Raw genomic sequence first — 22,548 nt, forward strand, 5'->3', positions numbered from 1 at the left:
AAACCTAGCCTTGGAGAAGTGGTGTTATCTATTGGAAGGGGCTCAACATCCGGTGATCATCTTCACCGACCACAAAACTTTACATATCTGCAGACATCCCAATGTCTGAACCCACGCCAAGCCAGATGGGCACTCTTCTTCTCCAATTTTAATATTGAGCTTCACTTTTGCCCAGCCGAGAAGAACATCAAGGCACATGCTCTGTCTCAGTCATTTGATTCCTCCAGCAGTACATTGTTGATCCTGCCTGCTTGATCACTGTGGTTCCTGTTCTGGTCAGACATTCCTCCTAGGAGGACATTCGTACCACCTGCTAAGAGGAAACTTATTCTAGCTTGGGGGCACAACTCCAAACTGGCCAGTCATCCTGGAATTTGAAAGACTTTGGCATTACTGGTGGCCCACTTTTATAAAAGATGTGTGTGATTACATGTCTGCCGGCACCATCTGTGCTCAGAATTAAGTCTCTAGGACCAAACCAACTGGGCTGTAGTCATTGCCATGGACTTTGTTGAGGACCTTCCATCTTCTGCCAGAAGTACAGCTATCTGTCTTTGAAATCAAAGACATCCTGGACATCAAGAATAGAGATGGCCTTGCGGTTCGCCCTGCGGTCGTTTTGCGGCGATCTTTGCGTGTTCGCAATTCGCCGAACATGCGAACATATGGAGAAATTCGCGCCTGCCATATTCTTTTACATTGTGAAGAACTTTGACCCATGACACATCCATCAGGTGGTACAAGACAGCCAATTGAGACATTTCAGCACATGGACATACCCCCTACCTTATAAATAAACGAGATCTGGCCGCCATTTTACATTCAGTGTTTTGCCAGTGTAGGGAGAGGTTGCTATGTGGAGCAGGGGCAGGCTGTTAGGGACACTAAATGCTAGCTAATAGGGCCACAAAAGTCATTTTAAGGACTAGTATAGGTGTGCTATCGATATGTGTGATACACAGAGGGTTGCGATATACTTATAATATACTTTTATACTTTTATAATGAATCAAAAACGCATAGATGAAGTCAGGGGCCTAGGAGCTAGGGGCTTACTAGGGCCATTTTTATATAGGGTAAGGCTCCAGATGGGGTCGCTCTTATCAGGGAGGGTGGTTTGTGGTTAGGCTATCAGGGCCAGAATAGCACCCCCCTGTAGGGCAATATCAGGGACAGTTCTTTGTCCACCCTGTCCTTCAATACCACATCATCATCTAGCCCAGGGATGGATGTTTTTTGCTTTCCCTTCGGGATTCATGGATGTGCACTGGAACCCCCTGGATTGTGGTAGGACATATGGTTTCTGATTTGGTGCCGCCTAGCACCTGATTTAATGCCGCCGAGCACACCTACCACATCTATGCTTTTTGCTTAATTTTAATAATTTAATTTATTTTCATTTTGAGGAATATCTTTTCTATTCACACGTCCGAAAAATGGGTCCGCATCCGTTCCGCAGTGTTGAGGAACGGGTGCAGACCCATTCATTTTCAATGGGGCTGGAATGTGCTGTCCGCATTTGCGGATCCACATCCGCATTTGCGAATCCGCACTTCCGCATCTGTGCTTTCGTTTCCGCAAAAAAATAGAACATGTCCTATTCTTGTCCGCAATTGCAGACAAGATTAGGCATTTTCTATTATAGTGCCGGCGATGTGCAGTCCACAAATTGCGGAATGCACATTGCCGGTGTCCGTGTTTTGCGGATCCACAAAACACTTAGGGACGTGTGAATGGACCCCGATAGTAAAATTATAAGTAAGGTTACGTTTTATCTTTATGTATATTCTAATGGATTGCCTTCCTTGTACAATGTTATAATATACTTTCTATGTTAGAAAGTATATTATAGTGCATTTGTATTGTGCGGCAGTTGTGTGTGTTTCTGCTGCGATACTGCAAGTATATAGAGGGACAAGCGTTATTGGAACAAATCATTTCTACTGGTGTGATATACCAGTCATCCCGGTATTGAAGCGGGGTGTTATATACCAATATACTTTCTTTATAGTGCATTTGGGTACTGTATAGTGCATTTGCGTATGCGCGTACGCGAAAATTACATTGCCGATATTTTGCATTAAAAAAAAATTATGATTGGAGATCGCAAATTCGAATAATACATCTGGTATGTCACTGTCCATGTTGTGGGACTATTTGTGCACTTCTAGTAATTATTTCTTGGCTGCAAATATCAGCTGAAGGTTTTTCAGGTTCGCCTGCCATTAAAATGAATTGGACCCGCCACGAACTTGAGGTTCATGAACATTTTATCGCATTTGCGAACCGTCCGGCAGATGTTCGTCCATCACTAATCAAGAAGTGTGGCAAGAATACCTGCTATCTGGTGGACTAGAAAGGTTTTGGTCCCGAGGAGAGATCTTGGGAATCAGAGGAGAACATCCATGCCCCAAATCAGATAAAGAGGTTCCGGTCTAGTCTTGGACTCGAGAAGAGGGGGCGTAAGGAAGGTACTGTAACAGCGGTTGTGGATTGCAGGTGTTCGCCTACTCACCACCATGGTATCAGGCTCTGTGCTCAAGTGAGCACTGTCCTCCTTGGCCGTCTCTGTTATTGCACACATCCAGCTGCATTACAGGGCAGGTAGCTGCGGTGATCTGCTGCAGATGTCTTTCCATGCACTAGTCCTGGACTCTGTGCCTGCAGATGCTGTACCTTCTGGAATCCACTCCACAGTCTCCTTTCTGCCCTGGACACAGCATGCCTTCTAGCCTGTTTCCTGTAGCACCTCAGTCTGGGCTGGCAAGTATTACTTACTGTGATGTAAGGGTTGTACACATGTGACCCATGCAACGACGAATCCCAGCCATACTGCACCTATTTTAGTGGTCCAGCCCCCCATACCAGGTGCCTGAGCGTCAAATGACCTTGTGTCCTGTAAAGGTTGCTGTAATCTGGCTTGTGTTCCTGTATACCTGACCCGTACTTGTGTTTCTGGACTTCACTACCTGTTTGATTCTTGCCTGCTTTGCCTGGACTGTCCTGTTGCTGATCCGGATTGCCTGACCTATACCTGTGCCACCTGCCCTGTCCCATTGTTTGTTTGACTTCCCCTCTGTCTCATCCTTCAGTCCTGCACTGTCACTCCTGTTTACGACTTGGCCTGCTATGACTGTACCTCTTGTTCCTTGCACTGGTACCCCCTGGTCCGCATGGACCAGCTGCCCTGTGTGCCAGTACTCCTCAAAAGGAAGTGACATGGTGTTTCCCTCACAAAAGTCTATCCCCACCATCAGCTGTACTACGAATAACAAACCTCCACTTAGACAACGCCTCTAGTGGAGGTTGGTTATGTGGGACAGAGGGTTTCCACCCGCTGTTTTGTGACAGTGATATAAATCTAGAAGAACAATGAATGGGAAGATCTCTGGATCCATATGAGGTACAGGGATGTTTCTAGCTGTGTTACTAAATAATTCTAGTCTAGGTCGGCATTTGTGGCCTTTGGGTACCTTAAAGGAGATATCCAAGAGTGAATAAGCCCCTACAGTGGCTGGACCAGCCATATTGACAATACCTACTTGGTCCCTGACGCCGATTTTCCCCGGAATCGCTCCCCCCTGCCTGCAGAAATCAATATTCGTCAACGGAGGGGTGCAGCCAATATGCTGTTGTATTCAGCTGTAATAGTTGGGATGGAGTTATCTCTGATCCAGGCTAACCTCTTAGATGCCACTGTCAATAGTGAGGGACTCCCACTGTTATCCCATCGACATCTAACAAGGACCTTCAGGTCAGCCATAGGTGGAAGACTATTAGATAATGGCAGAAGCTATAATTTGAAATATTAGGTATTCCTAATGTCTAGTCTAGTAAAATTGAGATCAATAAAGTTTAACCACCTCAGCCCCCCTAGCTTAAACCCCCTTAATGACCAGACCACTTTTTACTACACTACTTTCACGGTTTATTGCTCGGTCATACAACTTACCACCCAAATGAATTTTACCTCCTTTTCTTCTCACCAATAGAGCTTTCATTTGGTGGTATTTCATTGCTGCTGACATTTTTACTTTTTTTGATATTAATCGAAATTGACCAAAATGTTTTTATAAAAAATTCATTTTTCAATTTCGGTTGTAAAATTTTTCAATTAAAACTACATTTCTATCTAAATTTTTCTCTAAATTTATTGTTCTACATGTCTTTGATAAAAAAAATGCAATAAGTGTATATTTATTGGTTTGGGAAAAAGTTATAGCGTTTACAAACAATGGTGCAAAAATTTGAATTTCCGCATTTTGAAGCAGCTCTGACTTTCTGAGCACCTGTCATGTTTCCTGAGGTTCTACAATGCCCAGACAGTAGAAATACCCCACAAATGACCCCATTTCGGAAAGTAGACACCCTAAGGTATTCGCTGATGGGCATAGTGAGTTCATGGAAGTTTTTATTTTTTGTCACAAGTTAGCGGAAAATTATAATTTTTTTTTTTTTTTTTTTACAAAGTCTCATATTCCACTAACTTGTGACAAAAAATATTTTTTTTTACATGAACTAACAATACCCCTCACGGAATACCTTGGGGTGTCTTCTTTCCAAAATGGGGTCACATGTGGGGTAATTATACTGCCCTGGCATTTTAGGGGCCCTAAAGCGTGAGAAGTAGTTTGGAATCCAAATTCGTAAAAATGCCCTGTGAAATCCTGAAAGTACTCATTGAAAATTGGACCCCTTTGCGCATCTTGGCTGCAAAAAAGTGTCACACATGTGGTATCGCCGTACTCAGAAGAAGTAGGGCAATGTGTTTTGCGGTGTATTTTTACATATTCCTATGCTGGGTGAGAGAAATATCTCTCTAAAGGACAACTTTTCCCATTTTTTTATACAAAGTTGTCATTTGACAGAGATATTTCTCACACAAAGTTTGGGTATATGTAAAAATACACCCCAAAACACATTGCCCTACTTCTCCTGAGTACGGCGATACCACATGTGTGACACTTTTTTGCAGCCAAGATGCGCAAAGGGGCCCAAATTACAATGAGTACCTTTTAGGAGGGCATTTTTAGGCATTTGGATTCCAGACTTCTTCTCACGCTTTAGGGCCCCTAAAATGCCAGGGCAGTATAAATACCCCACAAGTGACTCCATTTTGGAAAGAAGACACCCCAAGGTATTCCGTGAGGGGCATGGCGAGTTCCTAGAATATATTTTTTTTGGGCACAAGTTAGCGAAAAAGGATTTTGTAAGAGAAAAAAATAAATAAAATAATCATTTTCCCCTAACTTGTGCCCAAAAATATATATTCTAGGAACTCGCCATGCCCCTCACGGAATACCTTGGGGTGTCTTCTTTCCAAAATGGGGTCACTTGTGGGGTATTTATACTGCCCTGGCATTTTAGGGGCCCTAAAGCGTGAGAAGAAGTCTGGAATATAAATGTCTAAAACTTTTAACGCATTTGGATTCCGTGAGGGGTATGGTGAGTTCATGTGAGATTTTATTTTTTGTCACAAGTTAGTGGAATATGAGACTTTGTAAGAAAAAAAAAGAAAAATCCGCTAGCTTGTGCCAAAAAAAAAAGAAAATTATTCTATGAACTCGGCATGCCCCTCAAAAAGTGATCTTTTTATTGCGCCGCAGCGATTTTACGGTGTTTTTGCAGTGATCAGAAAAAATACATTTCTGTCACTGCGATGGGGCCGACTGAACGCAAGTGTGCGCACAAGATCAGGCCTGATCGGGTGAACACTGCGTTTTTTGTAGAGCCTATAGAACATGTCCTATTCTTGTCCGCAGTTGCGGACAAGAAAAGGCATTTTCTATATAACTCTGGCAATGTGCGGATCCGCAAAATGCGGAAAGCACATTGCCGGTGTCCGTGTTTTGCAGATCCGCGGCGACCTTGATGTGGTGAGTGGCTTATTACGCTTTGGCCAAAATGTACACCAATGCCTTATTCAACATCCAGCATAAAGGCAGGGCAGAGTGCTGGTTTGAAGAGTGCGATTGCATTTGTGTTTTTGCGTTTGTATCTGTATTTCGCCATAGCAATGTGCACCTGCATAGGGTTGTGCGGACTGAACCCCCCACATTTTTTTCTTTGTAGCATATATTGGAGGCGTGGCGATCACCTGACCAGTTAGTCTGCCCTGGAGGCTGGTTTTAGTAGTTTAAAAGTCAGTATAAAACTGAGTCTGCTTATATAGCACCTACCAGTAGCCATTTGGCTCCAGGAGAAGTATATAGTGGGCTCAGCATGCATGTTGGTACTTGCATCCCTGGATCCGATGAAAGCTGTAATGGCACCGGACGGGGTTAAAAGCAGAGTGTGCTTGGCGGCATCCTGTACCTGCGCTCCCTGGACTTTGTGTGGCTGTCGTGGCCCATAACAGTTAGGAACTAGTGTTAGGGACCACTCATGAAGGCGACCTTGATGTGGTGAGTGGCTTATTACGCTTTGGCCAAAATGTACACCAATGCCTTATTCGACATCCAGCATACAGGGAGTGCAGAATTATTAGGCAAGTTGTATTGTTGAGGATTAATTTTATTATTGAACAACAATCATGTTCTCAATGAACCCAAAAAACTCATTAATATCAAAGCTGAATATTTTTGGAAGTAGTTTTTAGTTTGTTTTTAGTTTTAGCTATTTTAGGGGGATATCTGTGTGTGCAGGTGACTATTACTGTACATAATTATTAGGCAACTTAACAAAAAACAAATATATACCCATTTCAATTATTTATTTTTACCAGTGAAACCAATATAACATCTCAACATTCACAAATATACATTTCTGACATTCAAAAACAAAACAAAAACAAATCAGTGACCAATATAGCCACCTTTCTTTGCAAGGACACTCAAAAGCCTGCCATCCATGGATTCTGTCAGTGTTTTGATCTGTTCACCATCAACATTGCGTGCAGCAGCAACCACAGCCTCCCAGACACTGTTCAGAGAGGTGTACTGTTTTCCCTCCTTGTAAATCTCACATTTGATGATGGACCACAGGTTCTCAATGGGGTTCAGATCAGGTGAACAAGGAGGCCATGTCATTAGATTTTCTTCTTTTATACCCTTTCTTGCCAGCCACGTTGTGGAGTACTTGGACGCGTGTGATGGAGCATTGTCCTGCATGAAAATCATGTTTTTCTTACCTTGCAGACTTCTTCCTGTACCACTGCTTGAAGAAGGTGTCTTCCAGAAACTGGCAGTAGGACTGGGAGTTGAGCTTGACTCCATCCTCAACCCAAAAAGGCCCCACAAGCTCATCTTTGATGATACCAGCCCAAACCAGTACTCCACCTCCAGCTTGCTGGCGTCTGAGTCAGACTGGAGCTCTCTGCCCTTTACCAATCCAGCCATCTGGCCCATCAAGACTCACTCTCATTTCATCAGTCCATAAAACCTTAGAAAAATCTGTCTTGAGATATTTCTTGGCCCAGTCTTGACGTTTCAGCTTGTGTGTCTTGTTCAGTGGTGGTCGTCTTTCAGCCTTTCTTACCTTGGCCATGTCTCTGAGTATTGCACACCTTGTGCTTTTGGGCACTCCAGTGATGTTGCAGCTCTGAAATATGGCCAAACTGGTGGCAAGTGGCATCTTGGCAGCTGCACGCTTGACTTTTCTCAGTTCATGGGCAGTTATTTTGCGCCTTGGTTTTTCCACACGCTTCTTGCGACCCTGTTGACTATTTTGAATGAAACGCTTGATTGTTCGATGATCACGCTTCAGAAGCTTTGCAATTTTAAGAGTGCTGCATCCCTCTGCAAGATATCTCACTATTTTTGACTTTTCTGAGCCTGTCAAGTCCTTCTTTTGACCCATTTTGCCAAAGGAAAGGAAGTTGCCTAATAATTATGCACACCTGATATAGGGTGTTGATGTCATTAGACCACACCCCTTCTCATTACAGAGATGCACATCACCTAATATGCTTAATTGGTAGTAGGCTTTCGAGCCTATACAGCTTGGAGTAAGACAACATGCATAAAGAGGATGATGTGGTCAAAATACTCATTTGCCTAATAATTCTGCACGTAGTGTAAAAGCAGGGCAGAGTGCTGGTTGCAGAGTGCGATTGCATTTGTGTTTTTGCGTTTGTATCTTCTATGAACTCGCCATGCCCCTCAAAAGTGATCTTTTTATAGCGCCGCAGCGATTTTACGGTGTTTTTGCAGTGATCAGAAAAAAAAAATTCTGTCACTGCGGTGGGGCGGACTGAACGCAAGTGTGCGCACAAGATCAGGCCTGATCGGGCGAACACTGCGTTTTTTGTAGAGCCTATAGAACATGTCCTATTCTCCTATTGCGGACAAGAAAAGGCATTTTCTATATAGCTCTGGCAATGTGCGGATCCGCAAAATGCGGAAAGCACATTGCCGGTGTCCGTGTTTTGCAGATCCGCTGTGTCCGTGTTTTGCGGATCCACAAAACACATACGGACGTCTGAATGGAGCCTTACAGGGGGTGATCAATGACAGGGGGTGATCAGGGAGTCTATATGGGGTGATCACCCCCCTGTCATTGATCACCCACCCCCCTGTAAGGCTCCATTCAGACGTCCGTATGTGTTTTGCGGATCCGCAAAACACATACGGACGTCTGAATGGAGCCTTACAGGGGGGTGATCAATGACAGGGGGGTGATCAGGGAGTCTATATGGGGTGATCAGGGGTTAATAAGGGATTAATAAGTGGCAGGGGGGTGGGGGCTGTAGTGTAGTGGTGTTTGGTGCTGCTTACAGAGCTACCTGTGTCCTCTGGTGGTCGATCCAAGCAAAAGGAACCATCAGAGGACCAGGTAGCAGGTATATCAGATGCTGTTAACAAAACAGCGTCTGATATATCTTTCAAGGGTTAAAAAATCGCATCTACAGTCTGCCAGCGAACAAGGCTGTAGATGCACTCATTTACCTGCCGTTTCCTGTGAACGCGCGCTCCTGTATGCGCGCGTTCACAGGAAATCTCGCGTCTCGCGAGATGACGCGCGGGCACGTCAAGGAGGAATGAATCGACCGCCTCCAGACCGCAATCCTGCGTTAGGCGGTCCGGAGGCGGTTAATAAAATAAATTCCCCCAAAAAAATGTTTTTTTTTAAAACTTGTAAGTGAAGGAAACTTAAAGAGGACCTTTCATGGGTCCATGCATTATTAAATAAGTAGGGGGTTGTGTAGGGCATAATTCATGGATGTAATATTGCTTACTAGTGTGTCTGTCTGGCGCTCCGTTCCCCTGCTGTGCCCCCGTTCACTTTGCTTGCCTGATATGCTAATGAATAGCATCAGTACAGGGAGGAGGAGACTGCCCTGTTTCTCAATGGGCGTCTCCTTCTCCCTGTCTGTAGCGCTGTCCAATCACAGAGGAGAGTGTCACGGCCTGGGAGAAGGTGAGTTTTTTTTTTTCTCCCTGGCTGTGACCCTCCACGCTGTGATTGGAGAGCACTACAGCCAGTGAGAAGGAGACGCCCATTCAGAAACAGGACAGTCTCCTCCTCCCTGTACCGATGCTTTTCATTAGCATATCAAGCGGGCAAAGTGAACCGGGGCCACAGCGGGTGAAACAGAGCGCCGGACAGACAAACCAGTAAGCAGTATTACATCCATGAACTATGCCCTACACAAACCCATACTTATTTCATAATGTCTGGACCCATAAAAGGTCCTCTTTAAATGAGTTGTCCAAGCTATTAGGAACGAGCCATCCCACTGAAATGAAGAGGACAGCTCCTTGTAATTACACCTGCTCACCACTGCTGTTGCGATGGCGAGCAGGTAAACAATGAAGAGACGGCTGCGATGCCACGGTGCACGCCTACTATTCTACCAGCAGATCAGCAGGGGTGTCGGACCACCACCGAACTGATATTGATGACCTATCCTGATGATAGATCATCAATAGAAATAACTTGGACATGCACTTTAAGGGCTCCTTAACTCAAAATTTCATTTTGGCATTTTTGGGGCGAAAAAACACATACCTTGATAAAAAAAAAATATTTTAGATTTTTTTTTGTCCCTCTAGTGTGTTTTAGCACCTTGTGTTTTTAATGCTATTTTCCGCATGCCTAGTTTTTAAAAAAATATGTGCCTCCCATTATTTCATTTTCTCTGTAGAGCTGTATGGGAAAAAAGCATTAGGGGGATAAAAGCATGCAAAAAAGCCATTTAAAAAAACACTGATACACACTGCATATAGAGGTTTATGGGAGAAAAGTGCCAGACCTAGAGCATGCTGCAATTAAATGCAAAAATGCACCCCAAGGGTGAAAAAATACACCACTAGGTAAAAACGCCTGTTTGCCCAGCATTTAATATCTCCCATAGACTTCTATGAAAATTCTGGAGTTGGCAATTTTTGCCTAAAAACACAGCAAAACAAATCATCTTTCTCAAATTCCTGGTCAATCCCTTTAAATTGTAATAGTCACCTAAAAGATGCTTAGAAGAATGACAGCATTCATCTGTACTCTGATGTCATGTGAAAGTTTAAGCATACAGATAACGTGTAAAGCACTGTAAGTGCAAGGAAAAATAAACTTAGGTTAGGAAACCATTTCAAAAATAATCAGCAAAATGACAGGTCCTCTTTACATTCCCCTGATGAGGGATATAGGTACATGTGTGAACATGTACATATACCTATACTAACGTGCAACAGAAATGTAAGACAAATCTGATATACGCAGTTAAAAGTGGAATGATCTGTGTGGTTCTGTGGGTGAAATGTAAAGCGCTTATTCAGTTTAATGTTTTACTTTCTGTAGCCTTTCTGTAATGTACCAGTTATATTGTTGTGACATCACTTGCACCTGATGCAGCTATAAAGGACAGGTGCAAGGATCCGTTACACACTAGCTGGTCTCAGTGAGCGAGTCTGAAGACACAACTAGAAAATTTACCATCTGTTATCTGAAAGACATTCTAGTTGGGCTAACCTGGGCAATAGTCCAGAGAGAACATTCAGCCAGGGACAGATCACGAGAAAGCACCAGGAGGTACTGAACAATACCAAGGCGTATCCCTGAACAAGACTGAAAGATTGTACGAGCAACAGCTAAAGGCTCTGAACTGGAAAGAAGTAAACAGAGGAACTCATTCAACAAGAGCAAAATATTCCCTAACTACAGAACACTCTTCGGTGGTGAGTGCTCATCTTCTACAAAAGGGGAAAAAAGTAAGAGGGAACCATTTCCAAAGGAGTGTAGCACCTCAGTTCCGCTTGACACTTCTCAATTGGTATCATGTCTATGGAACTTGAGTTCCTAGGTGTGACAATTTCCATTATCAGCTGGCTTGGCACTTTTGTCTCTTGTGCTCTTCCAATGTGGAAGGTGACTGCCTTAATCGGCAACAACACTGTGGTGACCCAGATTATCTGGGGGGGACAGTGGATGAATTGTGTAGTACAAACCACTGGGCAAATGCAGTGCCAAGTCTATGATTCCCTGCTTGGGCTTCCTCAAGATCTTCAAGCTTCTCGAGTCTTGATGGCTATCTCCATCATCATAGGTATATTTGGAATCCTCATCTCCATCATTGGAGCGAAGTGGACCAATTTTGTTCAAGATGAGTCAGCAAAAGCCAAGATCACGATTGTATCTGGGGTTATCTTTATTCTTTCAGGACTCATGACACTCATCTCTGTCTACTGGTCAGCAAATGCAGTTAATCGTGATTTCTATAACCCTCTAGTTGTGGATGCTCAAAAGAGGGAGTTGGGGACATCAATACACATTGGGTGGGCGACTTCAGCACTTCTAATGCTTGGAGGTGCCCTGCTATGCGGCACTTGCCCACCAAAACAGGAGAAATACCCTGCATCAAGAGTGGCTTATTCAGCGGTAACGTCCACGAATCCTGGATATGATCAGAAAGACTACGTCTAATATATGATATTATGTTTTCCTGTCCAGCTCAGTGTAGGCAGCAGGTGCTGCAAGTGTTTATTACTATGGCTGCGGGGGACAGGAACCCATACTATCAAATATACAAACTGTTGGTAAATCCAGAGGAAGTAAGTTACATATACTCCTATTGCATCTATTTCATCTAGACGGTATAATCACCCGATACAAAAAAAAGTCCTTTTTATAAAGAGAAAATCAATATTCAATAATTGTCAGTTTTTCATGATTACCGAACAGCAATGTCAGTTTTTCATGATTTTATTTTCTCTCTCTAATTGATGACGATGATTATATTCAATAAAGATTAATTTAATCCAAATATTATGTGTAAATTGATTGGTATGTTCTTCGTAATGCGAACGATAGTGTGACCAATCTGGTTTAGTTCATGGATCAATGCACATGATTGTTTAGCAGGGAAGAAGATCAATGCACATGATTGCTAGTAGAAAAAGAAATTCCAATTCATGAAACACTGTGTATGATAGTATACTCGAATAGCTTCATCCGGATATAACTGATTAGTATTCATAATTCATATTATATACATATTATGTTCCTTATTCAATATAAATGATGGAATAAGTGGCGACTCGGTCTGTCATTACCGCTATACTTAGTATACTGTTCCTTGTTATAGAAGGTTTTGTCGCATTCTGCGGAGTGGGTCTTTCACTTGAGCGGTATTTGCCTCTTGGCTCCCCGTATCGCTGCCGGTGCGTACCTCTGTTCAGCGTCCCACGTGGTTGAACTGTTTTGTTTGATATCAAATGCAGCGCGCCGTTCCTTAGTATGCTTCGGATCTTTATAAGGTTTCAAAGGTTGCATTACTATATCAAGTGGCAAATAGCGATTATACCGGGGGTCTCTCTGGATTACTGTAGTACCATACACGTTTCGGAAGCAGTGCTCGCACAGGGGCTGCTATCCATTCAAACAGCTGATTGGTGGGGGTGCCAGGAGTCACACTCCCAACGATCTGATATTGATGACATATAATGACAGATCATCAATATTTTAGCGCTGATCAACCCTTTTAACTGTCGGCCAAATAAGCCTTCGGGCAGCTATCTATGGGTGAAGACCATGAATATAATTTGAATGAAGAATTTACTTTAGGGATTTCATATTTGCTTTTTCCCTGTGTGCTTTTGATAGGGGCAGACTGATAGGTGTACAGGTCTTATTAACTGAATATTTACTTATGTATTATCAGCTCAGGACACAAAAACCTTCTAGAGATATTTGATTCAGATATTTCCAATAAATCCTAAGCTTTAGGGTACAGCCACACGGTCAGGTTTCCTGATTCAGTTTTGGAAGTCAAAATCAGTAGTGGATCATAAAAGGAGAGACAATATAAAGGGCCGACTTCTCTTCTGATTTTTGTTTTTTATTCGCTCCTAGTTTTGGATTCCGAAACTGCATCAGGAAACCTGACCACGTGGCCGTACCCCTACACTAGCACTGGTGCAACAGTACATATCTACAGTTAGCACGGTAGTAGCTGCAACATTACAACTCGTGAGATTTTATGTGTCTTTCCTCCCCCATGAATATTAAAACATTGTATTTGACAGTTGTGTTTTTATATTTCAGTGTTGATGTATAATAGGAGAAATCTTATATAAGCCTCATAAAGTAGCACTTCATATATATGGCTGCAAAAAAAAGATAGTCTGCGCCTCAAGGTAAACCTGAAGAAGGCAGATTTTCCTTGTGTACCGAGCATTTCAAGGCTTACTGGTCATTCTCTTCATCTGCAATGTTTCTTCAACATGCATGACAAGGATGTGTTCACAGTTTCAGTGGTTGCTTTTTTTTTTTTTTTTTAGATAAAATTGAAATTGGATAAAAAAAAAAAAAAACTGAAGTATAAACCTTTCTTTAGGTCCCTTTCAGCCGGGCAAGTATTCCGCATGGGTGCAATGCCTGATGCGAACGCATTGCGCCCGCACTGAATCCGGACCCATTCCTTTCAATGGCTCTGTGTACATGTGCGTTGGTTTTCCTGCATTACTTGTGCGTTGTGTGAAAATCGCAGCATGTTCTATATTCTGCGTTTTTCACGCAACGCTAGCCCCATAGAAGTGAATGGGGCTGCGTGAAAATCGCATTGCATCCGAAAGCAAGTGCGGGTGCGATGCATTTTTCACTGATGGTTGCTAAGAGATGTTGTTTGTAAACCTTCAGTTTTTTATCACGCGCGTGAAAAATGCATAAATGCGCATTGCACCCCACAATAAAAAATGAACAACTGGACGCAATCGCAGACAAAACTGAATGAACTTGTTTGCGAAATCGCGCATTTTTCACTGAACGCATCTGCAACGCATCCGGACCTAATCCGTTCACGCTCGGCTGGAAGGGGCCTTAGGATCCACCTCTGCTTTTAGCTAAAAGAAAAATCTCTAAAGGTGGCTCCATTCAGACGTCCGTATGAATGGTCCGGATCCGTTTCGCAATTATGTGGAACGGGTGTGAACCTATTAATTTTCAATGGGGCCGGAAAAGATGCGACCAGCACATAGTGTGCTGTCCGCATCCACACTTTCGTTCCGCACCCCCGACCTTCAGGTCCACAGCTCTGAAAAAAAAGTAGAACATGTCCTATTCTTGTCCGCAATAGCGGACAAGAATAGGCATTTTCTATTATAGTGCCGGCCATGTGCACATGGCCGGTGTCAATGTTTTGCACGTCCTTTTATGATCCACTCCTTCATTAGTGATGCTGCTCCAAAAAATAAAAAATCATACATATTAGGTATTTCCACGTCCTTAACAACCTGCTCTATAAAAATATCACATGACCTAACCCCTAAAGCCATTTTTTTGTCACCTTACATCACAAAAAGTGTAATACCAAGCGATCAAAAAATAATACGCACCCCAAGATAGTACTAATCAAACCGTCATCTCAACCCGCAAAAAATGAGACCCTACCTAAGACAATCGCCCAAAAAATAAAAAAAACTAGGGCTCTCAGATTATGGAGACACTGAAACATGATTTTAATTTTATAAAAAAATGCTGTTATTGTGTAAAAGATAAATAAAAAAGTATACATATTAGGAATCGCCGCATCTGTTAGAACCTGCTGTATAAAAATATCACATGAACTAACCCCTCAGGTGAACACCGTTAATAAAAAAAAAAAAAAAAAAAAAAGATGTAAAAAAAGCACATTTTTGCCACCTTAAATCACAAAAAGTGCAATAGCAAGCGATCAAAAAGTCATACACACCTCAAAATCATATCAATCAAATCGTCATCTCATCCCGCAAAAAATTATACTCTACCTAAGACAATCGCAGAAAAAAAAAAAAGTATGATTATCAGAATATGGAGACACCAAAACATGATATTATTTTTATTCAAAAATGCTGTTATTGTGTAAAACTTAAATAAATAAAAAAGTATACATAGATATCGTCGGGTCCGTAAGAACCTGCTCTATGAAAATAGCACATGACCTAACCTGTCAGATGAACATTGTAAATAACAAAAAATAAAAATGGTGCCAAAACAGCTATTTTTTGTTACCTTGCCTCACAAAAAGTGTAATATAGAGCAACCAAAAATCATATGTACCCTAAACTAGTACCAACAATACTGCCATCTTATCCTGTAGTTTTCAAAATGGAGTTTCTACTCTAGGTGTGCATCAGGGGGTCTTAAAATGTGACATGGCAGCTTAAAATTATACCAGTAAAATCTGATTTCCAAAAACCATATGGCATTCCTTTCCTTCTGCACCCTGCCATGTGCCCGTACAGCAGTTTATGACCACATATGGGGTGTTTCTGCAAGCTACAGAATCAGGGCAATAAATATTGAGTTTTGTTTGGCTGTTAACCCTTGCTTTGTTAGTGGAATAAATGGATAAAAATGGAAAATCTGCCAAAAAAGTGAATTCTAAAATGTAATCTCCATTTTCCTTTAATTCTTGTGTAACACCTAAAGGGTTAACAAAGTTTGTAAAATCTGTTTTGAATACCTTGAGGGGTGTAGTTTCTTAAATAGGGTCACTTTTTTGGAGTTTCTACTCTAGGGGTTCATCAGGGGGTCTTCAAATGTGACATGGCAGCTTAAAATTATCCCAGTGAAATCTGATTTCCAAAAACCCTATGGCGTTCCTTTCCTTCTGCGCAATGCCGTGTGCCCGTACAGCAGTTTACGACCACATATGGGGTGTTTCTGTAAACGACAGAATCAAGGAAATAAATATTGAGTTTTGTTTGGCTGTTAACCCTTGCTTTGTTAGTGGAAATATTTTTTAATAAAATGGAAAATCTGCCAAAAAAGTGAAATTCTGAAATTTCATCTCCATTATCCATTAATTCTTGAGGAACACCTAAAGGCCTCTTTCACACGGGCGTCCCGGATTTGCTCCAGATGCGTCGCATGTGCATTGCGAGTGCGCACGCAATTTCAGTCAGTTTTGACTGCGATTGTGTTGCGTTGTTCAGTTTTTTCCGCGCGAGTGCAATGCATTTTGCACGCGTGTGAAAAAAAACTGAATGTGGTACCCAGACCTGAACCCAGACTGTATGTGAGCGTGGTGAGCGTGGTGACATCAACGCAGGTCCTGCTGAATGAAGATAGGAGGATCTTCTATCTTCATTCAGTAGGACCTACGCTGACGTCTAAGGCTACTTTCACACTTGCGTTCAGAGCGGATCCGTCTGAGACGGATTCGCTCATATAATGCAGACGGTGGCTCCGTTCAGAACGGATCCGTCTGCATTATATTGTTAAAAAATTTCTAAGTGTGAAAGTAGCCTGAACGGATCCGTCCAGACTTTACATTGAAAGTCAATGGGGGATGGATCCGTTTGAAAATTGAGCCATAGTGTGTCATATTCAAACGGATCCGTCCCCTTTGACTTACATTGTAAGTCTGGATGGATCCGCTTGCCTCCGCACGGCCAGGCGGACATCCGAACGCTGCAAGCAGCGTTCAGGTGTCCGCCTGCTGAGCGGAGCGGAGGCTGAACGCTGCCCGACTGATGCATTCTGAGCGGATCCGCGTCCACTCAGAATGCATTAGGGCTGGACGGATGCGTTCGGGGCCGCTGAGAAGCAGTTCTTAGATAAAAGCATAGTATTGAGGATGTGCGATCCAGTTCTGTTTCTTGCATTTATACATTTTATTCAATAACAGTTATGCCAAAGGGGACAACCCCTTTAAGAAAACAGTTGTAATTGTATCTTAAAGGGTCACTGAGTTTTCAGAAAATGTTTAACATGTCATAGACATAGCAAAAGTTTTGATCAGTGGTGGTCTGAGTCCTAAGACTCCCACCGATCTCTAGAATGAGGAGAGAGAAACTCTGGAATATTGCATGCTCTCTCTTCCCTGCAGGAGAGGAAGCAAGCCAGACTCAGAAGAACGTTTATGGGCCCATCTCTCTTCCATCTCCTGCAGCGAGGAGAGAGAGCACAATATGTGAGGACTTCTCTCTCCTCAGCACTCAGACCCTCACCGATCTAAAACTTTGACATTTCTCTATGACATATCACACATTTTCTGAAAGTTCGTGACCCTTTATAAGATCTTCCCCAATGTATTCAACCAGTAGAAAATGTAATAAGCATTTCCGGTTATACCGACCCCTTCCTCAGGCATAGGTTTGTTGTATTAGATACATTTTCTCAACAGCGATATGAAAGATTGATATCAAATTATAGCAAATGTTCAGCTGCAACTGCTGCTTCTAAATGTAGCAAAACCAGTTATAAAGTTGAATGAGTGTTACGAAGTGGATGTGGATCCACTATGCCACTTGAATAGGTTTGGTTGGGGCTACTCCTAAGGGTGTTATCCAAGTGATCCCCCTGGTATTAACCCTTTAAGTCCTAGACAGGGATCTAGACTTTGCTGCAGGGGAATCAGTATGCCACTTCCTCTTGGGGTAATCTCTGTTTGGTAGACAGCTGACCCACGGGGGTCAATAAACACCGGTGCGGAACTCCAAGGGATCTTGCGTAACTATAGTTAGGGACAGGCTGAGGTCAAGTTAGACATAGTATGTGCAATCCGATAAACAGTCCGATGTCAGGGCAGGAAGCTAATGGTCAGAACAGAGATCAGGCAGAGGTCAGATAAGGTAGCGAAGGGTCAAATCTGAGAAAGGGGATAAAATGTAGAGCAGCATATCTAAGAAGAACACTAATGGACTACAACCTATTACTCAGACACCTTCTCAGGTGGGGAAGGTACCTTAAGTACCCCAAAGTAGCCATCCATAGGCTGGTGGAGATTAGAATGCATGGACGCTGGCCTTTTAAGTACTGGAAGGAGTGCACAGAGGAGTGATAGACAGTAAGTAGGTAGCAGCCTGCATGAAGGGACAGCTGCTCCAGCAGACAGGACCACCAGGAAGCCGCTGGGGACCAGAGCACTGGTGTGGTTGGGAGTAGCGGAGGACACAGGCCACCACTGTAACAAGAAGATAGTCAACGTTTTTAAAGCTAATGTTTAAATACAATAAACCATTACATGTGAGAACAATAGTGTTATCTGTGATGGGGCAATTACTGTACATCTACAAGTTAAACATTCCAGCAATTTAACCAGACTCCTAGACCATGTTCTATTCGAGAATGTCAAATATAAAGTACCGTAAATGTTTTTATGGGAATCAGGTGGTGTCACATAGGCAACTTTTGTGTGAAAAAGCACTACTGTAAATACATGTACGCCTGAAGTACTGCAAAGATTGCTGCCGGTGGTACATGCTGAACAGAAGTCACAGGACATGGCATTTAGCTACAGGATATCATTAACTGGGGGAAAATGTAAATAGATAACTCATCAGACCTCAGAAAAAGTTTACAAATTATTATTGTGATACACATTACAGACATTGACATTACTCATCTAAATTTCCTATCAGTATGTCTTTGGAAGCTAAGAGAAAATCTACACAAACACAGGGAGAACATACAAATTTCATGCAGATGTTGCCTTTGGTCAGATTTAAACATAGGACCCCAGTACTGCAAGTCACCAGTGCCACCACTGACCCATCAAGCTGCCCATACAGTGGTATCTATTATCTGTCTATACGAGAACTTATGAACCTTTCCTTACTGGGGCTCTGCAATCAGAATTCTGTGCTGCTTAGGACATATAAAAATCAAAAAATGGTCTCGATTTTCTTTAAAGGTATTTTCTATGAGTTTTTTACTGATGACCTACCCTTTGGAGGACTGTATAGTTAAATCCAACTGCCCAATCCTTATCTGCCCCAACATCTGTCGTAGGGGGAAGAATCAGGAGGTCCCATACTAGATGGTTGATATTAAATGGTTGGTCCTCCCCACTAAAATTGATGAGTTTGGCCAAAATGTATCTAATGTGTAGGAATAGCTGTGATATTGACAATAATTACCCGGTGTAATTTTGGTTGGACATTACTCTGTGTCTTTAGAGAGGTGTTCTAATACATGAAAAAGATGTCCCAATGCTATCAAATGGGCAAAAAATAAACATGTTTATATGCACCTTGCTAGTCGTCTGCCGCTTACTTTCCAATGGTGTCCAGGTCTCTGCTGATCTCTATTTCCTGTTGATGTCCCAACACAGCAAGAAATGGCTGTGATGCTGTTCAATTATAGGCTGAAGTATGTCATTACTCAAAAGTAAGAGCTGCTGCCAGACACGTCTGGCAGTGGCTTATCTACCATGAGAACAAAGAATTGGGCATATCGAATTCCAGGATGCCTGAACATTCTTTTCCTTGACACCTGCCATAGCAGGAGAGTTAGGTCACTACCATATACATTAGATGGTCAACCAGTCCTGCCAGAATCAACAGGTTTGGCCAACATTCATCTACTGTGTATGACCACCATAACAGGAAATACAGGATGCAGACATCCATTGTAATTTCCAGGTATGAGCATCTGCAAGCACCATATAATAGTAGAGATTTCATTTTTCTTTAGTCCACTTCCACATCTCTGACCGGGTGTTCCGGCCGGCAGTTCCGTCAGACAGTACCGGGTACCGCCAGACAGAAAACACTGTTTGCAGCAGTTTTTGTCTGGGCTGATTTTTTAAGTATTTGCATGGTAGTGTAGTGGCCGGATTTCTGCCGGATCCCTTTATAGTTAATGGTGTCCGGCAGGAAGGCGGCAGTATCTGGCAGATCTGGAGATCTCCAGTAGGCTGTTCTCTACTGGAACAGCCTACCGGTGGCTCTGCCGCAGATGTGAACTAGCCTTACTCAAGAAATCACAAATATGAACCCTTTGGCCTGTTTAAGCAGTTTTTCATCAATTATGTGAGTGAGGCCTCATGCACACGGCCGTTGTGTGTTTTGCTGTCCGCAAATTGCGGATCCACAAAACACGAATGGCGTCCGTGTGCGTTCCACAAATTGTGGAACAGCATGGACAGCCATTGATATAACTGCCTATTCTTGTCCACAAAAACTGTGGCTCGGATGTGGACAAAAACAACGGTCGTGTGCATGAGGCCTAAGATCTGCAAAGTCAAGCAGATGATAAACCACTTACTATCAGTGATACATACCAGTCTTTCCCATGCATATTGCATCAAACGAGAAATTGCAGAAGTTCTAGCCATGACTTCTGATTTCCACTAGACAATGACTTGGTGATGGCGCAACAGCTTATGACTAGAGATGAGCAAATTCATTCATAAGAATCGATTCATCTCATCAAGCATAGTTCTGCACCTGCAACAGGTGTCTTCTAAACTGTAGACGCTCCCCCTGCGGCTTGAATGACAAAGCCGGACATCTCAGCCGCTCCTGACATTATCACACCTGCGCTGCTGCTCTGAGAAATGGCTCAAGCACAGAGGCTCTGCTTCCGCTACTGGAGCAGCGAATGTGGGTGTGATGTTTTGCGAGTCTATTTACCTAGTCTGTTAAAAGGGTTTTGCCCTCACAGACAATGGGGGCATATCGCTAGGATATGTCCCCATTGATTGATTGGTGCGGGTCCCACGTCAGGGATCCACACCAACACAGAGAACGGAGCGGGGAAAGTAGTGGAGGGTGCACTGTGCATGCACATCCGCCCTCTATTCATTTTTATGAGGCCGCCGAAAATAGCCGAGCGTTGGCTCAGCTATTCCCGTCGGCCCTATAGAAATGAATGGGAGCGGGGACCGCCCATGCACGGTATGGGAGCGGCGGGGAGCAGCGCTTGGAAACCTGGGGTCCTCCAGCCACAACTCTCCCTGCTCCGTTCTCATTGTAGGTGTGGGTCCCAGAGGTGGGACCCGCACCTATGAGACAATGAGGACATTTCCTAGCTATATGCCCCCATTGTCTGTGATGGGGATACCCCTTTAACCCTTCGACTCCCCCATACACATCCATGTTCAGTTTGGCTGAACATGTAGGTGTATTTTATGGGAGAGGCGAGAAGCCACTGATAAACTTTTGGTGGAGGATTATCTCCTAGGAGAACATAAGAACTGAGCGATAATACTTCGCCCATGCCTTCTCTCCCTTGACATCTGTCGGAGGATGGTCGGGAGCTCCCCACACACATTACTTCTTCTGCTCCTTCATTACACTAATTTTGCATATTCAAATTATCTTAGGCTACTTTCACACTTGCGGCAAAGTGAGACGTCGCCGGAACTGCCTGCCGGATCCGGTAAAACGCATGCAGACTGATTGTATTTTAAGACGGATCAGGATCCTGATCCATCTTAAAAATGCATTGCAAGAACGGATACGTCTGTCCGTTTGTCATACGGACAAACAGATCCGCTTTGATTTTTTTTCGCATTTTTACTGAATGCCGGATCCAGCACTAATACATTCCTATAAAAAAAAAATGCATTCAGGCAAGTCTTCAGTTTTTTGGGCCGGAGATAAAACCATAGCATGCTGCGGTTTTATCTTTTGCCTGATCAGTCAAAACGACAGAACTGAAGACATCCTGATGCATCCTGAACGGATTGCTCTCCATTCAGAATGCATGGGGATATGCCTGATCAGTTCTTTTCCGGTATAGAGCCCCTAGGACGGAACTCTATGCCGGAAAAGAAAAACGCTAGTGTGAAAGTACCCTAACATATTGACCTAATTAATAACGTGCCACTTATTATCCACATCCCAGTAGTCATACTGTGGCTAACCCGAGATGCTATAAATGATACTGCCCTTGTAAAGAATCCTACACGATGTAAGTTTAAAAAAAAAAAAAAAAAAAAATCTGCATTCTGTACATTATTTTTGTTCAGGTTCTGATCATATCATGCTTTTGCCTCATGCCAAATAACTAGATAGAGGCGCAATGTGGGGCTGGCTTATGCCAAAAGTGTGCCCTGGAATGAGCGAAATGTCCTGCGTTGTGTCACACATGGTATACATTTTTCATATCTTTGTTCACACGTCCACCCTATCACAGTATGCGAAACAACCTTGAACCCTGGTTTTTCCCTGCTATTTATATAGCCAGAGTGTGAGGATCGGAAACTTTATAATGTTGTTTGTCGAAACTGTTGTAGGTTTAAAGATGGAGGAAGTGGTCGTCGAATATTGGAATAAACCTTTGTAGAGCAATGAGTTTTATGAGCATTTATTGCAGAATATGACAGCTACAGGTGAAACTCGAAAAATTAGAATATCGTGCAAAGTTCATTTATTTCAGTAATGCAACTTAGGCCTCATGCACACGA

At 43.0% G+C, this 22,548-nt stretch overlaps 1 protein-coding gene across 1 annotated transcript; it reads left to right on the forward strand.

The window, feature by feature from the left end:
- Positions 1 to 11,210: 11,210 nt before the first annotated feature.
- On the forward strand, positions 11,211 to 12,038 carry LOC122932849 (claudin-3-like). Its single transcript, XM_044287489.1, has one exon. The coding sequence runs from the start codon at positions 11,211 to 11,213 to the stop codon at positions 11,853 to 11,855; it is 645 nt and encodes a 214-aa protein (XP_044143424.1). The 3' UTR covers positions 11,856 to 12,038.
- Positions 12,039 to 22,548: the final 10,510 nt, after the last annotated feature.

This window comes from Bufo gargarizans, chromosome 3 (genome assembly GCF_014858855.1).
Source record: "Bufo gargarizans isolate SCDJY-AF-19 chromosome 3, ASM1485885v1, whole genome shotgun sequence".
Lineage (NCBI taxonomy): Eukaryota > Metazoa > Chordata > Amphibia > Anura > Bufonidae > Bufo > Bufo gargarizans.